The 17,515-nt window shown below is 40.4% G+C and overlaps 1 protein-coding gene across 27 annotated transcripts in view; it reads left to right on the top strand.

Moving 5' to 3' along the window:
• NRXN3 (neurexin 3) overlaps positions 1-17,515 on the top strand; it is a 1,624,030-nt gene that overhangs the window by 1,468,487 nt on the left and 138,028 nt on the right. For 14 of the 27 annotated variants that reach the window (XM_019920055.3, XM_019920041.3, XM_019920046.3 and 11 more), the window contains 2 exons: positions 3,149-3,444; positions 9,678-9,698. In XM_019920055.3, coding sequence (XP_019775614.2) covers positions 3,149-3,444; positions 9,678-9,698 — 317 coding nt within the window. Of the gene's footprint in view, positions 1-3,148; positions 3,457-9,677; positions 9,699-17,515 lie in introns of all 27 variants that reach the window. The other 13 variants (XM_019919960.3, XM_033850765.2, XM_033850767.2 and 10 more) reach the window with 1 other exon arrangement.

The raw sequence follows: 17,515 nt of genomic DNA, 5'->3' as shown, positions 1-17,515 counted from the left end.
CTATAATGCGAATATTGTTGCATTTAATGTTATCCCAGAGGTCTCTTAGGCTGTCTTCATTTCTTTTCATTCTTTTTTCTTTATTCTGTTCTGCAGCAGTGAATTCCACCATTGTGTCTTCCAGGTCACTTATCTGTTCTTCTGTCTCAGTTATTCTGCTATTGATTCCTTCTATTGTAGTTTTCATTTCAGTTATTGTGTTGTTCATCTGTTTGTTTGTTCTTTAATTCTTCTAGGTCTTTGTTAAACATTTCTGGCATCTTCTCGATCTTTGCCTCCATTCTTTTTCTGAGGTCCTGGATCATCTTCACTATCATTATTCTGAAATTTTTTTCTGGAAGTTGCCTATCTCCACTTCATTTAGTTGTTTTTCTGGGGTTTTATCTTGTTCCTTCATATGGTACATAGCCCTCCGCCTTTTCATCTTGTCTATCTTTCTGTGACTGTGGGTTTTGTTCCACAGGCTGCAGGATTGTAGTTCTTCTTGCTTCTGCTATCTGACCTCTGGTGGATGAGGCTATCTAAGAGGCTTGTGCAAATTTCCTGATGGGAGAGATTGGTCAGATCCATCATTTCTAACCAGTATAATTCAACTTTGCGTTTCAATTCTCTCTGATCTTCTTTTTATTTGTAAGCAAGGGCAGAATAACATCAATAGGAAAATAAGATGAGGACCATTACAGATGTGAAGTACTGTTGTGAATATTAGAAATATAAAATTTTCTACCTGTAATCAGTTATAAGCATTAACTGATTATCAGTTTTTGGCTATATATAAAAAAGGAGATGAATAAGCATTAATATTATGGTTGGCCAACAGTTATGTGAATGGAAGGGATAGCTTGGCACTGAGGTGTAAGATACTGAATTTTAGCCCTAGAGATCTCTTACTAGGCAAATTCTTATTATGTTAACCACTGCAAATGCCTATGCAAGGCCAGGAGCATTTTTTTTTTTTTTTTTTTTTTTTTGCGGTACGCGGGCCTGTCACTGCTGTGGCCCCTCCCGTTGCAGAGCCCAGGCTCCGGATGCGCAGGCCTAGCGGCCATGGCCCACGGGCGCAGCTGCTCCACGGCATGTGGGATCCTCCCGGACCAGGGCATGAACCCGCATCCCCTGCATCGGCAGGCGGACCCTCAACCACTGCGCCACCAGGGAAGCCCGGCATTTCTTTTTATAGTAAGCTTAGGGCTCCCAGAATAAAGCTGTTGTCAAAAAATAAACAGTAAAGAGGTATGAGCTCCAGGCCATTAGCCAGTATTATTGGGCATTGAACTTTTTGCTGCATCTTATGTGAGAAATGAGAGGCCAAAGGATAGGCAATGATGCATGTGCACAGGGCACTGAAGGAATTGGTGGGAAAATAATGGAAATCTATTAGACCTATTTGATTGGACCCTTAGGATCTGGGCAATTCTGTTATCATTAAAGCCAGCAGATTCCATTTCCATGCTCCAGATATTTTTATAGAGATTATTTTCACTATAACAAAATTATCTGTCCAAATCATCATAGTGAAGTATAGTGTTTGAAGCTTCCAAAGGGGTATTAGTTATAAATCATTCTTGACTAATATGCCCTTAAGCATTGCCCAGTGAGTGGAGCTGGGTCTTGTACAAAGAATTCCCTCTGAGCAGATGCATTTTCCCTTCTCTGTCCCTTCTGTTTCGTCTGTTTTTCTACATTGAGTAGGGACTCCACATTATACACCAGAAATTCAAGGATAGCTGCTCACTGTGTAGGCTTAAAGGCCATGTAATAGTGGTAGAGGTTAAGCGCCCAAATATCACAGCATGCCTCTATTCATATTTGAGATTATATGAAAACCTCAGTCTTTAAAAAAATATATTCCTTTTTATTAAAAAGGCAAGTATATCAGAACATTGTTTCCAGTCATTAATAGCTAAAAATATTCAGGCAATTAGATTAAGAATGAGTGAAGTATTGTTTGATCACTGACTAAAATGGAGAAAAATTCAGAAAGGATATATTTAATTCCATTAAAAAAATTTTCCACATTTCTCCATATGGAAAAACAGAAGAAAGTAATCTGGAGAAATAATAGAATAGAAGGCTCTAACCTTTAAAAGGTATTTAGATTTTTCTGGGAAACATCTCAAACTTAAGAGAGGCTTTTTAAAGTAGGAATAGTTGGGGGGAAGATAAGTTGAGTTACACTATTCTAACCTCTCTTCTACCATCATTTCATTCTGATAGTTTTCTGTCCACAGAAGCATAAATGGTTCCCCAAATGGGAACTTGAAATAAGGTGAGCTACTCTTTCCTTCAATTCATTAGCATACCTCTGTATCACTTTAAGGTGTTTTATGTGTAGCTTTTTTCATTAACACCTATCCCTCCTCTTAAAATTCATTGATTCTGAATGACATTTTTTTTCTTCCCCCTTTTCTCACTGACATGATCAATGCCTACTTATTTTCCATATTTCAGAGGGAGATTTAGTTGTGTGACTGTAATCTCTCCCCTCCTCCAAATTAATAAAGATGGGAAATAATCTGTCATAATGTTTATTAAATAGCAAGTATGGGTAGAATATTATGCATTAGGAAGATTTCTAGGAAATGAGGTGTTTGGTGACCAAAATGTTTATTTTTATAAGTATACAATAAATGCAAGTCTCTTAGCTAGAATCTAAGTTAATTTCAGTTAATTTAATTTAATTATCAGACCTAGTTTTTTAATTCAGTGTTCTGTGTTACCTCACTGAGTCTTTATTTGCCATATATAATTCTTTTTAGTTTTCATTGTGTTACTTTTTAGGTTAAAAAATCAGTACAGTAAGTATTTATGATTTATTATTTTCATCACCTGTTTTTTTTTCTGTCATCCACAACTGCATAACCAGGAAGACTATAATACTGCTCATCATTGAACAAGATTTCTCCTGCCTCACAATAAAGAGATAGAGAATCTTTTATTCAGGTTATCTAGGATAGTCAGCTAGACAGTGGAAGAGATAAACAGTGAAATGTTATTTGCCAATGTCTATATTGAATTTTTGTTACCCAATTTTCTTCCTTTCAATTGCTCAAGGAAGCCTGTTTTGATGTCTGGTCCATTCAGACCAGGTAAGGCAAACAGAGAAAATGTACAGGAATAATGATGTTTCCTCCACCCAACCCACTAGGCCGGCAGTTAACCATCTTCAACACCCAGGCGCAAATAGCTATCGGTGGAAAGGACAAAGGACGCCTCTTCCAAGGCCAGCTTTCTGGGCTCTATTATGATGGTTTAAAAGTACTGAACATGGCGGCTGAGAACAACCCCAATATTAAAATCAATGGAAGTGTCCGACTGGTGGGAGAAGTCCCATCAATCTTGGGAACGACACAGACAACCTCCATGCCACCGGAAATGTCTACCACTGTCATGGAAACCACCACTACAATGGCTACTACTACAACCCGCAAGAATCGCTCTACAGCCAGCATTCAGGTAAGCCATTCTCCAACAATTAATTGACTCTGCATCTTGGTCTTTGAGATATTGCTATCATGGTCAGTGTTACTACGTAGCTAAAGCGTCTGAATGACTATGTTTGTAGGAAGGATGCCTGTAGGAAGGATGGTAAAGCTCTTTTCCAAAATGAGCAAATTTTCACTATGAAATACTCCCACCTCTCATTTTATTACCTTTCTTTTCACTAGCCAAAAGGGAAAAGGGGGAAAGGAAAATTTTTTATCATAGGAAAGACTGTATCCTAGTTCAATTCTATTCGCATCCTCCTGATGGCTTTGCTAGGACGTGAATTGTTCATTTTTGAGGCCAGTGGGTAGCATTAAATCAAGGGCAGATGAAGCTAGAGGTTCAATTAATCCTTATAAAATGCAGTATTTGTATTTGATAAGTGTTGATTATTATTATTCACTTATTATTTTTGGCCCACTTCGTTTCCTTTATATTATATTGACCAAGGTCCTAATTACATTAGAAAATTCGAAGGTCTGAGTTTAGCTATGTAGGAAGTCCTTAGTTTTGTGGTTAACGTTTTTGTTTTGTCACTTAAAAGTAATTATACCCAAGCTAAAGCTAATGCTTTGCTGACTTCCTTGGCATCTCATAAATCTAGTTAGTAGAGGGGAGAAGGTTAATCAGATTTTTAGCCTTAAATGCTCTGGCAAAAAATAAGACATTCCGATTGCTTGTGGGAAAATGACCCCTAGTCTAGTTAATATCTGCAGAAGATTCAGTAGGTCAGTACTTGTCCTTTCTGTTTCTTAGTTTTAAGACATTAGCCAGGGGTTCAGTTGAGTCTTTGACATCACCCTTCCATTGACTTCAGAGGACATTATAAACCTAAAGTCAATAATCAATTAAACCCCCAATGTGTTCCCATTCTTCTGAATTAAGTTTATGAGAGTTAGGCAGTGGTAAAAGTGTTGTCTACCTTTTCGCTTTTCTTTGAGTAGAAATATCCAGACCATTCCTTATGTGACTCCACAGGAACAATTGGAAGCTGATGCACTGATGATGTTATCAGGCCAATTTAATGTGTTTTAGAAAAGCTACTAAGAAGCTGGTTACTTAGCAGTCTTATAGTTGCACGTGTTGTTACATGTATACCTTCGCACATGCTCCAGAAAAATAGCTTTTTCTCTACTGATATTAAAGCAATAACTCCTGACACTTCACTATACTCACTGAAAAGAAGATAAAAGACAATATATATTTCTATTATGACTCTCTATAGCTCAAGAGCAGATCTGTTTATTGTGGGTGAAAGGATAGTTCTATCTGCACAGGTCTTGGCAGACTTGTTCTGTCTCTGTCAGAATACATTCCACTAACCCTGTGGGAAGCAGAGAAGCATATGGCTTTTTCTTCATAGGAATGGATGGTCCTGTAGTCCTTTTCAAGGCCAGATTTTTACTGACCTCAGAAGGATTTAATGTTACATGAGGATTCAGGGACTAAGCCATGGTAATTATCAGTCTGGGGCTTTCCTTCCTGCAGCACATACATAAATAGGAGCAGATTGGGTGAGTATTTGTATAAACTAAGGGAGCCAGAGTAGGATACAAGGTACAAAAGTCTTATAAGTGAGTATGATTCTAAACATCATTTAACCTGTTGTCATTTTAGAGGTCAGCAGCTGTAGACAGCTGGAGGATGCCCTCTCTAACAGCCTCCTTTCTGGTGTGTTTCTTTTTCTTTAGTCCAGTAATAATTGGATTACATCTACATGTCTTTCCTTTTGCTTCTACAGAAAAGGCTATAAAAATGAGTTATAAATCTGTTGATGCTCTTTGTTTTTAAAGGTGTATAAATACATAAAGTAGTCTTGGAGGAAAGCCAACAGACTAGCAAAATTGGATTAGATGGGGATGACAGATAAAAAGGCCCCATGTTCTTTGTAAAGATTAGCTAAAGGAAATAACTATGCCAAGGGTTTTGAACTGTTTGTTCTGCCAACTAGCCATAAGAACTTTGCCCTGGGCAAAACGAAATAGCCTGCCTGTCTCCAAGTCTATCCCTGTCTTAAATACATTCTGTAGATCATGTGAAGCTTGTTTTAGGACCGGGGACCCGACTACCCTTGGATTCTACCCAAGGTTTAAGGCAGTTTCCAGACTCTGAAGACTCTGGGTGAAGAAGGTCAGTCTCAGGAGTTCTTATGTGCCCTGTGTGAGCCCCTAATTTTCTTGAATGAAATGGACTCATAAAGATTTGATCTCTGGGAAATCTTCAGAAAAAAGAAAAAGAAGGGAGGAAGGCTGGATTTCATGTTCACTAGATCCGTCATTCACGTTTTCACCTATGTGTGAAATCTTACAGCCATTCCCAAATGATACTCTGTTCTGTCTTCCTTTGCTTTGATAATATTGCTAGAGTAGAGTTGTCCTAAAAGTAGACTCTTCCGGAAGAAACAAAATAAGCATGTGCATTCACAAGTATAAATATCTGTTTATTAAAAATCCACCGGTTATTTCTTTAAGCGTAAGGTAAGAAAACATCATTTGAGCAGTTCATTTCTGATAGACCTTGGTTAATGTTGATTTTAAATCAAAGGAAAACTGCAAAGTGCTTTTAGTGATGCTCTTAACTGTGTGTGAATGTGAACAAAGAGTTTGCCAACTGATATGGCCCTCTAAGGCTCTAGCCTCCTGGAAGTAATAGGCGCTTTGATCTTTCTGATACTCTAGTTTGTTACAAAATACTTGTAAATTGCATGGACTATGTTAAATTACTCACAGCTGCAGTGCCAAGCAGGAGGGGAGTTTGGGGGAGAATGGATACATGCATATGTATGGCTGAGTCCCTTTGCTGTGCACCTGAAACTATCATAACATTGTTACTCAGCTATACTCCAGTATAAAATAGTTTTTTTTTAAAAAAGGATGTCTCTAGATGCCTCCCTGAATAAAAAAGGAAGTTAAGGTTGAGAAAGCAGGTGGGTGCATTGAGAAAGCAGGTGGACAAGTGATAATTCTCAAATAAAGGTCTGGCACTTAGTAGGTGCTCAGTAAATATTTATTGAATAAATCAGAAAACAAGATAGGCTTTATTATGTACCTTATCATCACTTAACAATCAGAAGTGTCATGGCTTGTGGAAGGATTTCTCTCTAAGATGATCAGTGTGCTTTGGACAATTTTAATTTTTTTTCCAGTGGTAAAACTATAGCAGAATGATTAAATGCATGTACTTGAAGTCAGACTGCCTGGGTTTAAAACCTAGTTTCTCTTCGTATTAACTAAGTGACCCTGGGCGAGTCGTGTATGTTGTAGTTACCTATTGCTATGGAGCAACCTGCCATAACTTAGTAGCTTCAAACAACTATGTCATTAGATCTCAAAGTTTTATGGGTCAGAAATTTGGGCAGGGCTCAGCAAGGCATTTCTTCTGCCTCACATGGAATTGACTGAGGTCATTCAGTGGCTCATCTGGTCTGGAGGGTCTGGCTTCACACATGCATCTGGTGCCTTGGTGGGTGAACTGGAAATACTGGACTCAGCTGGGTCCACGTCTCTCTCCGTGTCTCTAGGACTCCTTTCATAGAGGCTCAGGACCCCTGGATAGAGTTTTCCAAGTCTCACCCTCAGGGAGTGATGTATAAACCTCATTTCTCAATAGGAGGAGTAGCAAGAATTTGCAACCAACCTAAATCTACCACATTGTAAAATTGGAGGGAGGGAAAGGTATCACTAGTCCTTATAAGATTGTTGTGAGGATAACTGAGTTAATAAAAGTAAAATGCTTACAAGAGGTATGTCATGAAGAATATAATTAAATATATTTTAACCTTGTTATTATTATATTTTGTCCTCAACATTTGGTATGCAAGCCAATACCCTCTCAAGCAAGGATCTAACTCAGAAAATGGGGCTGCTTCTACTGATTGTAGTGTCCGTAGTTCAGAGTGGGGCTAGGAGGTTTTGGAGGATAGGGATTTGAAGGAGGCTCAGAGTAGAATTTGGGGGCTGAAATTAGTCCTGGCAAATAAAACGCCTGTAAGATCTCCGGAATGGACATCTCACTACCCATCTTTAATTTTCTTTTCCATTTTTAAATCAACTGGGAGTGCTATGGGCCTTGGAGAGTATGTTCTGTTATGAAATGGGTCTATCCACATGTATTTTTGGTGTTACAGAAAGAGGAATCCAGGTTCCTCGCCATCATGGAGCTTACAGCGTAAAGTGGACAAGAGGGCTTGACATTAGCTATCAGTATGAAATAGTGACTTACAAGTGATGGTGTGTTGGGGGGTGAGGAGTGGTGTATGGGATGGCATGGCTGGATCTTATGAATGAGGTGAGAATGGAACTGGGACTTGGATACATGGCGCTAGGAACAAACCCCAGGTTGGCTGAATGTGCAAAGCTAAATTGACAAAGTCAGAGATGATTCCTAGAGAGATCGCCAAGTCCAGCTAGAACAGAGAGTGCGTAGAGGGAGTTTGTGAGATACAAGAGATTCAGATTCTGAGAGTCTTGGCCTAAAATGCCCCCAAACAGGAGAAGTCCAAGAGGGGAGAACTGGATCAGGTTGCCTGTGGGTCTTACTACCAGGGATGCCCCAGAGATTGTACAGGCACATCCATTGCATTACGTCTGACCCCAGTGCTGGTAGGGTTACTGTCATGATGCCGGTAGGTCAGCTTCTAAGGTGGAAGAGTTCAACTCAGGCTACACTCAAATTCCTTAGTCCTCACTGAGGATGGAAGGCAAAAGTGAGGAATAAGAGTCTTTTAGGGGTAACTCTCAGCCACCATGACCAAAGTGTTCTTGTGAGAGAGGAAAGGGCCAAGAGGAAAATAGTTCCAAGAATAATGTGTATTCTCTTACCTTAGTGCTACAGACCAAGTTATCGGTAAAGAAAGAACTCAGTGTGTTCTGTTCAGCAAATCACCATTTGGAATCATTTATAAGCTATTAGCAGAATACTGATCATGACCCGCTTTTTCTGAACTGGGCATTGGTAAAGTCACCTTGACATTGGCCAGGGCTGCCTGGCACCAGAATATTACCAGAAAATCACAATGTTCAGCCTGGATTGGAACTACCTTAATAAACAGTAGAAGTGAAAGACTTGAGAGCTTTGTGAGATTTCATTCTTATCTCAAACTCACAAATTTGGTGGGCAAATGTGAACCATTTTCAAAAATTATGGAAGGAAGCCACAATTATTCAGGTTTTGTAACAATACCTATATGGAAAGTCCTCGTGGTCTGCTTTCAGTTTTAGGCTGGGGACAGTCAGAAGCACACTTCAGCCTTGATATTGATTATTGGAAAACAAAACAGAGCAAAACTTGTGATTAAAAAGTTGATCCTTCACACCGTCTGTCCTGGATGCAGTCCCAGTATGCTGAAGGGAAGAGAGAGAAATTTAGAATCAGAATTTCTGGGTTGGACGCCAGGTTCTTCCAGCCACTTAGCTGTGTCTCTCTGGGAATATTGATTAGACCCTCTAAACCTCAGTTCTATTATCTGTAAAATGGGCACAACAGTATCTTTACCATAGGCTTGTTGTGAGTAATAAATACAACCAGATGTGGAAAGAACTTAGGCCACGCCCTATCCCACAAGTCTGCACTAAATGCTAGACATTTGGAAAACCACTTCAACCCAAGAGACTCTCCCAGGACTCACAGATCCTCACAGAGCTTAGCCTCCCTGTATGGCTGGATAAGCACAAGAACAGTTTTGTCTACACCCACACAAACCTGTGATCACCCCGGATTTCCTTTGAGGGTCCTAGATTGAATCACAGCCCTGAACTCATCAATTAGAAGGGATGTATGGAGTGGGAATTAGCTTAGCTGAGTGGTTATCACATGCAAAGTGTTCTGTTAGGTGAAACATGTGAAACTGCCATTTCTGTAGATCAGAATGGTCAACTGTCAGCAATTCCATACGGTTCGACACATACATGACACACACATTTACAGCACGTTGTTGTCCATGGCGTTTTGAGATTCTGGCCAGAACACTGAATTTTCTCAAGGTTCTTTGAATAATCACACTGTCTTGGATTGGGATACAAGATTAATCTACTTTATTCCAAATACCATGCTATAACAGGAGGTAAGTTATGTTATACTTATCCCCCAAATTATCCCCTCTGGGCCCCTCCACCTTTTGCCTGCTTCCACCAGCTTGATAGAAGTGAGACTAGGAGTCCACACACTTTTCCATCCCTCCCTTTTACCACCAGACAACAGAGCCTCTAGGGGAAGTTTATTTTAGGATCAGGGCTCAACTAATATTGATTAAAGGCCTTATGTAATGTGTGGCTCCAGGGCTCGTTCCCTTCCTGCCAAGCTTCATAACTGGGGGAGGCACTGAAGATTTGTCAGTCTAATTAGACTTTAGCTGCCAGCCAAGAAGTATCTTCTGTTTCCTCCTTACCCTCGCACAGGTACTTACTTTTCCCCTCCCAGAGAATAACTGGGGGGAAGGAAATTGGACTCTAATTTACTCATTACCTGGTAGAACTCTCCAGTGACATTTTCTCTCCAGAATGCCATAGTTCTCATGGGAAAAAACGGAACTTGATGGGTTTACCTACCTCTTAAAGACTTATGTGTTGGCAGGACACATAGATCAGCACTTCCCAAAGCTGGAAAAAGTCCCTTAAAGGATCTCTGAGAAGAGCCTCATCACATACAGGCAGAAGTCTGTGAGATGCTAGAAGTTGGAGAGATGCCCTTCTAATTAGGTTGTAATATTTATAGGGTAGAATTTCCCACCAGAATTGCTAATAAAGCACTGGATCTTTTTTTTCCCCCCAACATCTTTATTGGAGTATAATTGCTTCACAATGGTGTGTTAGTTTCTGCTTTATAACAAAGTGAATCAGCTATACATATACATACATCCTGATATCTCCTCCCTCTTGTGTCTCCCCCACACCCTCGCTATCCCACCCCTCTAGGTGGTCACAAAGCACGGAGCTGATCTCCCTGTGCTATGCAGCTGTTTCCCACTAGCTATCTATTTTGCGTTTGGTAGTGTATATGTGTCCATGTCACTCTCTCACTTCGTCCCAGCTTACCCTTCCCCCTCCCCGTGTCCTCAAGTCCATTCTCTATGTCTGTGTCTTTATCATCCGTGTCCTGCCCCTAGGTTCATCAGAACCATTTTTTTTTTTTTTTTTTTTTTTTTTTTTTTTGCGGTACGCGGGCCTCTCACTGTTGTGGCCCCTCCCGTTGCGTAGCGCAGGCTCCGGATGCGCAGGCTCAGCGGCCATGGCTCACGGGCCTAGCCGCTCCGCGGCATGTGGGATCTTCCCGGACCGGGGCACGAACCCGTGTCCCCTGCATCGGCAGGCGGACTCTCAACCACTGCACCACCAGGGAAGCCCCCATTTATTTTTAGATTCCGTATATATATGAAAGCACTGGATCTTACTTTGAGCCATCTGAACAGCTGAGAGGGAAGTGCAGTCAGCTCTCGGCTACTCACCGTGGAGGTCCCCAAATGTTTCTAAAGCTCCAGGTGGTTGTCCAATCACCTAACAGTCTACCTGGCCAAGTATAAAGCCTGAACCCTTTCCGTGTGGCGTATGGGTCTCCCACTTGCTCTCTCTCTGACCGTGTTTCCTATCACCTTGCTCCAGGTACACAGGTCTTGATCTTCCTTGAACTTGGAGCCAGGATAAGGGAGGGGCAAGTGAGGGTTGTACAGTTGCAGAGTCGGATCTTGTGTCTATTTAAAATGCTGATTTTTTTGCTTATCACGTATTTTGTTTTGCATTGATGTTGACTTTAAAATATCGCAATAAGCTATTCTTTATCTTGGTGACTGAGTTGGGGCCATTCCTTTAAACGTTACACAGTAGATGAGCGCCCCCTCATTAGTCCCAGCCCTGCTCGAGCACACCAAGCACATCTGTGGCTTTTCACTTGCCGTTTCCTCTGCCTGATGCAGCTCTTTCCAGCTATTGCACGACTCACTCCCTCACTGTATCCAGAGTTTTGCCCATATGGCACCTTCGAGAGTGGCCGTCCTTGACCATCCCCCGTAAAGTAGCACTCTCCGTCACCTTCAGCTTCGTTGTCTCTCAGAGCAGTTATCTCTCCCTGATGTTATGTCCCATATTTATTTGTTTGTTGTTTCTATTTAGTGAAATGTGAGTCCTAGGATAGCGAGATGTTTGTTTCAGGCACTGTCAGGGCACAGAGTAAACCCTCAGTCAGTATTGCCTGAAACAAATGAATGGCCAACAGTCCGCCAGCACCTTCTCAGGAAGTACACTTGCCTTGTAATACAGACTGCCCCTCACTTCCAAGCACTGTCCCTCCCCTGCTCCCCTCCCCCACCCCGTGGAGGCCCACTTTCTGGTGAGTTATCTGCAGTGGTTTGTTGTGGGTTTTTTTTTCTTTTTTTTTTTTTGGCTGTGTTTCATGGCTTGCAGGATTGAACCCATGCCCTCAGCAGTGGAAGTGCGAAGTCCTAACCACTGGACCACCAAGGAATTCCCTCCACAGTGGTTTTGCTGCTCTGGACTCCTTGCCTTAAGGATAAGGAGTCCAGAGCTATCTCCTTGTATCTGGTGTGCAAGGCTGCTCTTCTTGACTTCTGGTCTTAAATTCTCTTTCCTTAGAACTTATTTGTCATCCTAATAACAAAAGCAGCTTCTAGCACTTAAGAGTTTTCAAAGCACTTTTGGAAATAGTGTAATATCACCACTTTCCCTCTCCAATTTCTTCACCATATTCCTTTCCCAAATTATTTAATTCTTAATTAAATAATTAATTCTTAATTCTCCTGAAACCTACCTTTAAATATAGGCAAGTAAAAATTATTTTAATGGACCCCTGCTTCTATCCTATTCTATTGGTATGGATAGAAAATTAACTTGGGGCTCACTTACCTGGTTGTGCATGTGTAAGTGGGTTGGTGGGAGTCTTCTATCTGCTTTAAGTTCCTTTTTTTGTTTTTCTCTAATGGCTGAGTATGTTACATGAACCCATTCATTCCTGGTCGTGACCGTATGACTTATCTGGCTCCATAGTTCATGACCTTTTGAAAAGAAGGTTTTGGAAGACACTATGAGAAGCTACTAGATTGAGAGAAGGAGTAATGTCTATGTAGTTCCTCACTCAACATTCAGGGCCTGGCATAGTGCCGGCCACAAAGTGGGGCTCGATCATGTTTGTTGAAGAAAAGAAAACTGCATTAAGTGAATGAATGCTTATCCGCAGAGGGAAGAAGCCGAGGAGGGAGAAATGTTATTCAAGACAGCCGTGTGGAAGCAGCGTGTTATGAAGGAAAGAGAGCACAGAAATGAGGGTCAGAAGACTTCATTTGTAGATAAAATGGTTAAAACCGTGACTCGAGGTGGACCTTCATTTGTCAGCTGTGGGATTTTGGTTAAGCTGCTTCTTGGAGCTTAGTTTCACCACCAAAATATGGAGATAATGACATCAACTCCATGCATAGGTTACAATAATGTAAGTCAAGGGCTTAAATTGGTGCAACTCGATAAAAGATTGTTGTTGTTATTTTAAATGGGATTCCAATCCAGGTCTCTTTAGCATCTAAATTTTGGTTTTTATTCTTTAATTAACCATTTGGCCTATGACATGGCAATCAGCTTCCTTGGGTCTCCACTCTTTCCTCATCTAACAAATATACGGGTAGATTCACACTGTCTCCAATTTCTTCATTTTTCTCACAGTAGCTAACATGGTGCCTTGCACATACAGTGACAGTTGAATGGATGGATAAATGAATTAGAGGGTGGAAGGGGAAGAAAAGTTGAAGAGAGGAAAGGAGAGAGCAAGCGAAAATACTCTGTAATCATGTTGCTGTAAGAATTATCTGTCCATTTCATGGATTGGATGGCTAAGGTTGAGAGAAGTGAATAAAATATATTTCATCTAATTAAAATTATAATGCCAGTAATGATTTATTTTTGTATCCCCCCTCTTTGCTGAAAGCTTTCAGAAGGAGTTCCGCAATGACCACCCCTATGTGGAAGATGACGTAGTTAATAAATGTCTCTTGAGTTGTCAAAAGAATCAATGATTCCAGTTTAAGCTAAGGTCCAAGAAATTTCTTTTTTTCTAAAAATGCATCTCTTTCTTTCTATTTATATATGACAGGGAAATGACTTTACGCAGCAATCATTGCTAGCCAGGCTTCAAGATGGATATTTCCATTCTGCCTCTGACAAGGCAGTAGGAGGGAGGGGATGTGCTTTCATACCTTTCTGGTGCATGTTTGAATGATTGTAAAAATTAGAAACACACTGAGGCTGTTATGACAGCCCTGCCTCTTGAAACCTAATTAATGCCTTGGGTTGTCTAGAGATCTAGTTCTGTTAGCTAAATGGAGAATGTAAGGTTCTCCTTGGTTTTTTCATCATCCAGGGATGAGATGTCTGGGGGAGAGAAATGCACAGCGTATCTGTGGTGGCTAGCGTCACCGAGGGGATTACTTGATGGAAATTTGTACATAACGTACATGTACATAACGTGGCTTCTTCTAGCTCTCATTTGATCTGATTGTGTGTGTGTGTGTGTGTGTGTGTGTGTGTGTGTGTGGAGAGAGAGAGACAGAGAGAGACAGAGACAGAGAGAGGATGCTCACATGTGTCTGCATGTGTTAGCTACAACAGTGCTTCCGAAGCTGTTAGTGTATACACATCACCTGGGCGATCTGATTAAAGCACAGATTCTGAGTCAGTTCTGGGTGGGGCTAAGATCACACATTTCTAACTAATTCCCGGATGATGTCAGGCTGCAATATGTGGATCTCGCTTTCTGGAGCAAGGATCTAGTAGATATTTATAGTTCCTTGCTGAGTCGTGTAGCACCTGTTTACCTATCTCTTCTAAACCGTCTCCCCAAACTTAATTCAAGGCTCTTCAAAACAGGAAATCTTGTTAACCCAAAGCATTATGTAAGTGAAAGAACTGATTAACAAAGAAAAATTTATCCCATCAGACAGTCCTGCTCCAGGTTCCACTGGCCCCTCCTCCTGTCCCTTCCTCTGCCGCATACCCCCGAGGCAGATGGGGAAAAATAAGTAGGTAGAATTTAACTTGTCACAGTATTTATCCCCCTTTCTGAGTGGTGACCTCCAATGAAAGCAGAAGGACTTGAATGATTTTAATCCACGGTAACAATGGGAAACCAGTCCTGACCGTCTTGAGCGGTAGAAATATATAAAATGACAGATTTTCCTCCTCTGCCTCTTCACGTCCTCCTCCCAGATACTGAGAGAGACGCATATTCATGCACCCACAGCTCACACTATAATGCACAATGAAATTCCACCCAGCCTTTATCTCCTAGCTGTTGTGCTGATGATTAATGCCCCACTGGCTGGGAAGCTATTCCACTGAAGAAAGACAAGGAGAGGGGAAGACACATGAAATATATCTCTGAGGCCATTTCTCATTATTATTATGATTATCATTATTAGTTCCTTACTGCCGTATCTATCCTGTTAAAGAATGCTTGCTCTATTGGCAAGGGGGAGGGGATGACATTTGAAAGTGGATTTCACGAGGGAGAACTGAGCAAGGACAAAGATAGAAATAGACACTTTTTACTAAAGAGAACTGACCTGAATCGGGTTTTGTGGTTGTTGTCATTTATTTTTGGTTTTGTTTGTTTATTCTATTATTTTTGTTGTTTTCGTTTTAAAGCCAAATATGATAGATGCCTCCATCTGTGTCTTCTGGTTTTTTCCCCCCCGCAGGCATTTATTTTTGCATGTGTTCTTTTGTCTTTATCGAGTCTCTGTCTGCAAGAATCAATATGATATAACGTATGCAAATGTTATTCCTGACCACTTATGCAAAAGACTGGACAGAATAATTTCATTGCTTTGCAACTCCCATAATATAATCGCTTCCATATCCTGGTTGATTTCAAGTTTCTGAAAAGGCTCTTTTTGAAAAATAATTCTATGTATGTATTGTATAAGCCACAGTATCTGATTCTGTCCTGTTTCTCATTCAAAGAAAGTGTGATTGCTAAGTTAATTTCTGGCTCTGTCATTTAGGAGGACTACACAGCAGTGGTCCTTGGTGGGAAAATGGTACCATAATAAAAGCACTAGTACAACACATGTGTCTGCTGATACAATGGCAGATTCATTAACCGAGACAGAGTACTATAATCTGATTTAGAAAATGCTGTCTTTCCAAAGTTGAGTTTATGAGGATATGGAATTTATAGCTGCGGTACCCACATGTAACTTCAGTTTTAGTCAGATCTGTATTCAATTAACAAATATTTTAGTGAACTGAGTGCCTAGTGTGGGCCACACACCATTCTAGGCATTTGAGCTATAGAAATATACAAAACAGACCAAAAAAAAACCTCTTTCCTTATGGGGCATATATTCTGTGACACAAATATTGGGCACCTCACGAGTGCCAGGCTTTGGGGAAACAAAGAAGGAAATAAATATACCTCTGCCTAAAAGGAACACACAGTCTGGGAGGGCTCTTAAATATTTTCTTAGTCTGAGCAGACTCATTTTTACGTCAGTTTTCTACAGAAGCTGTAGCACGCTGATCTGCTATTATACTTGCAGAGGCAGCAATCATCTCTGTTTATACAGGTCAACTCAATTGAAGAATAACAAAGAATAAGGTCTTAATTTCTACTCCCAAAAAACAAGTTTCAAATGTAAACAATGTCTTTTTTGACTAACAAAGATGGCGACAATAAGCCATGTTAAAATAAAGTTATTGCATCTGAAACGTATTTTAGTCTCAAGGACTCAGTTTACAATAATTATTGCAAATATTTTGTTTATTAGTTTGAGATTATAGTTTCATGGAATGTTTATACTCAAGAATCTCAGGGATTGTCTAATTACTGAGCCCCATACAACTAGTGGAGCTGTAGAGATGGGCCAACCTAGTTCCATCAGTCAAAGTTGTCTGTCCAGGGGCAAATTGCTTGCCCACCTTTTGTAATTTAAACAATAAGCATTGGGAATTCCCTGGCAGTCCAGTGGTTAGGACTCAGTGCTTTCACTGCCGTGGCCCAGGTTCCATCTCTGGTCAGGGAACTAAGATCCCGCAAGTCACACAGTGAGGCCAAAAAGTAAATAAATAAAATAAAATAAACAATAAGCATATATTAATTTGATGTTTTAATTTAATTTTTCTCTAAATAATGCATCTACATAGCTTAAAACTTCACATAGGACACAAACTCCCCTTACTCCAGAGCAGAGGCATCATTACTTCAGCTGCTAGGAGTGCTAGCTGCTGTATTTTTAATAGGTATATATACATTTTTAATAGGTATATATTATACCCAAACTTACTATCAATGCAAAATTTCAGTGAGAATTATTGTACTGCCGACTCTTTCTGTATACTGAGACAAAGCTTTCCTTAGGGACCTCTATTTTTTCTTCTTTTCCCTAATACTTTCTCTAGCCATCTCAGAGAGCATATGAATTAAATAATACACATAAGCGCTTTGAATATTTTGCATCCAAAAATGAGCATAGCTCAGTCTCTTGCTTCACACCAGGTGCTTATATTTCCGAGAGGGGCAAGGATTAGAACAGTCAGGTTGGAATTTTTATGCTATGAAACGTCAGACAACGTATTTGCATGCCATTGAGTTCCATCATACAGTGTATGGTGATAAAGTCTGTTCACTGAGCTCTCAGCTTCTTTCAGCTTTATCACTGTAATATATTTATTGCCTTTCCTTTACATGCGCTAGTCGATGTAGCTGCTGTAGAAAAAGAATTACTCCACGTATTCCCCGCAACTCAAGAGGAATAATACATTCTAAGAGCACAAATGGGGCTCCACTAAAAGAAAAAAAAAATCAGTGGATGGATTAATGTTGGCTATATATGGATATAGATACTGGAAATAGGATTTAAGTAATTACACTGAGTATGAACCAAAGGTTGCAGCTATTGGAGGAGAGATGATTGGAGGCCAAGGTGAGAAAATCATGAATAGGAGGTTTCAGGGGAAATTTTAAGTGGGATGATGAGGATGATCCCAAGGCTGTTTCTGTGTGGACTCATTTCTATCAACATTGCTAACCAGAAAAC

Source organism: Tursiops truncatus, chromosome 2 (assembly GCF_011762595.2).
Source record: "Tursiops truncatus isolate mTurTru1 chromosome 2, mTurTru1.mat.Y, whole genome shotgun sequence".
NCBI classification, from domain to species: Eukaryota; Metazoa; Chordata; class Mammalia; order Artiodactyla; family Delphinidae; genus Tursiops; species Tursiops truncatus.
The sequence above is the reverse complement of the archived record's forward strand: the minus strand, read 5'-3'. Positions and strand labels throughout refer to the sequence as shown.